This window comes from Ailuropoda melanoleuca, chromosome X, assembly GCF_002007445.2.
Source record: "Ailuropoda melanoleuca isolate Jingjing chromosome X, ASM200744v2, whole genome shotgun sequence".
Lineage (NCBI taxonomy): Eukaryota > Metazoa > Chordata > Mammalia > Carnivora > Ursidae > Ailuropoda > Ailuropoda melanoleuca.
The window spans coordinates 31,563,603-31,566,156 of record NC_048238.1 but is presented as its reverse complement, the minus strand read 5'-3'; the positions used below and the strand labels follow the sequence as shown (position 1 = coordinate 31,566,156).

The 2,554-nt window shown below is 50.6% G+C and overlaps 1 protein-coding gene across 1 annotated transcript; it reads right to left on the bottom strand.

Annotated features, from left to right (window-relative positions):
- Positions 1-1,618: 1,618 nt before the first annotated feature.
- On the bottom strand, positions 1,619-2,213 carry LOC100467516 (histone H2A-Bbd type 1). The gene has a single exon (XM_002927165.4). The coding sequence runs from the start codon at positions 2,015-2,017 to the stop codon at positions 1,664-1,666; it is 354 nt and encodes a 117-aa protein (XP_002927211.2). The 5' UTR covers positions 2,018-2,213; the 3' UTR covers positions 1,619-1,663.
- Between the last annotated feature and the right edge of the window lie 341 nt (positions 2,214-2,554).

Below are 2,554 nucleotides of genomic sequence, written 5' to 3'. Positions count from 1 at the left end.
AATGGCCTCACCTTGCACATATGCACCACCTTCTGATACGTGTCCTACAGTTGCTGTATCCTCCACTCATAGACTTCCTGACGACTCCTTACCTAACCTGGATGCATGCATCCAGCACCCACGCACTTCCGGCTACAATCTCAACTGCGCATACTGTACCTCCACCAATGCACCCTCTGCCAAGTCCTGTCTTCAAGTAAAATAGTTCTTGATTATTAAATGTTAGCAGCTAATTGATTTTCTTTCAAAACACCTGTGGAGGACTAACAAGCCCATCTGCTGTCCAGATTAGGTCTGTGAGGTGCCTTTCTGTAACTTATGCTTTAGAAATGATGTACTAATGTTTATGCAAAGATCCATCTTTCTTACAGCTTTTAAACACCTTTGTTCCCAAAGGTTGTTCTCAGTAAGAGGCTCATGCCAACCTCAAGCCCACACTACCCTCCAGGTTCCCCTCAGGCTCGACCGTTGGGCTCATCTCTTCTTACACAATATGTTTTCTGCTGTGCTGACCTGTGTCTGACCCCAGCCTGTCCCAATACTGCTTTTGATCACAGACCTGGTCTGGCAGCCACATAATTAATTAATAAATAAATAAATAAATAAATAAATAAATAAATAAATAAATCTGTTAAGGAGCGCCTGGGTGGCTCAGTCATTTAAGCATCTGACTCTTGATTTTGACTCAGGTCACGATCTCAGTGTTCTGAGATTGAGCCCCGAGTCAGGCTCTGCACTGGGTGTGGAACCTGCTTAAGATTCTCTCTCGCCCTCTCCCTTTGCCCATCCCTCCCCTTCCTCTCAAATACATACATACATACATACATACATACATCTATTAATAACTATTAAAAACTTCTAGAATTGCATGTCTTAGGCCAGATAATACCTTTGATGTTACTATTTACCAGTGCCCACAAGAGAGGACAGAAGGATATACTCCACAGAGTGTCACAGCACTAGCTAATAATCCCTACCTCAAGTCCTGTTTCGGTTGGAATGAGGCGGGGGTATAAACGAATGAAATCAACCTGAGCATAGTTCCTTTTCTGTACACCTCTTCACAGTTTCCCATCGCTCCTCAGTCTTCCTGTAAAGCCCCTGCCCCATTAAGCTCATGTCAACTGCTATGCCACCCTCTCCACCCACCCCCACTGCCATCTCCTCCTGGCTTCCACACGTTTCCCTATCATGAACAAAGCCTTCAGCACCTCAGTCTTGGTCTTCAGCCCCATCCCAGTCCCCGCCATCATTCTGGGAATTCAACATGCCCGGGGGCACCCGCCCCCCAGCCAACCTCCTGGCCTCCCAGGCCTTGACTTGCTCAGAGACAGTGAGGAAGTCGTTCCCCCACAATCAGCTACTCCCTCTAGGGCTACACACACCCCCACTCGGCAAACACTGTCCCCAGTAAACTGCTCCCTGAAATAGCCGACTCCAGCATCCCACACCGACTGCCCCTTCCACCCTCCACTCCCCATGGGAGATCTCCTCCTGGATGTCTCGGACACCTCCCACTCAGAAGGACAGAAAGAGACACCCGTCAGAAGCACGGCACCGGATTTAAATCCTTTAATGGCTTGCGCTGCCAGAAAAGCAGGCCTCCCTCATCTGTGCGCGGCACTGGGGCCTAGAGGAGGCTGTGGGCTCTGGTCCCCGGGCCTCAGCACTTCCTGAGCTGGGGCGTCCCTTTGGCCGGCGGGGAGGTGATGTCTTCAAAGAGGCAGCTCAGGTGCTGGTTGTTCACCAGGGCCCTCTGCACGTGCTCCGGGGTGATGCGCATCTTGTGGTGGTTGCGGGCCTCCTGGCCCGCCAGCTCCAGGATGTTGGCCGTCAGGTACTCGAGAACGCCAGTGAGGAAGACCGGTGTGGATGAGCTCAGGCGCTGGGCATAGCAACCCTCCCGCAGGAGGCGGTCCACGCGGCTAACCGGGAACTGGAGCTCGGCTCTCATGGAGCGGGACAGACCGTGCCTCTTATGTTGGTGAGAGTGCCAGGGGCTTCTCCTTCCAGACATGATGGTAGCTGGGTTTGGCCCCTGATCAGCCCACCCTGACGGTCCCAGCGGTCTGGGTCTGTCGAGACGCCAGAGCTCCCTCCTGCCCACTGTGCCCCGCACTGGTCCAGGAGCTGCCTTTATGACAACTCTGACATGGTGATGTCACCGATGACACTGGGCCCTGATCAGGACTGGCCTAGAAACGTCTATGACAGAAACCTGATCTCCCTGCTGAACCTCAGTATGAGGAAACTTTAACATTCTACTTGACTGCAGTATTCTAGCAAAAGATACGTTTGAGTGAAAAATTTTTCCTTGGCTATAGGATACCACTCCAGGTGTTCTAGCCTTATGTTGTCTTTGAGCTCTTTTACACCCCTTTTAAAGTTGTAGGTCACCGATATGCACAACCTCCAGTGCAGGTTCAAATGTTCCCTCTCTCACACAGTAATCAAACCAATTTGCCTCCATTTATACATTCATCGCAGTATTCCTGATTAATATTCCTGTTTCTGTTCTTTGGATTCACTTGTGAACTAGTTATAATATCTGCCA

Bases quoted from the DNA above. Each gene is read 5' to 3' on its own strand.
- LOC100467516 (XM_002927165.4), bottom strand. From the start codon at position 2,017: ATGTCTGGAAGGAGAAGCCCCTGGCACTCTCACCAACATAAGAGGCAC.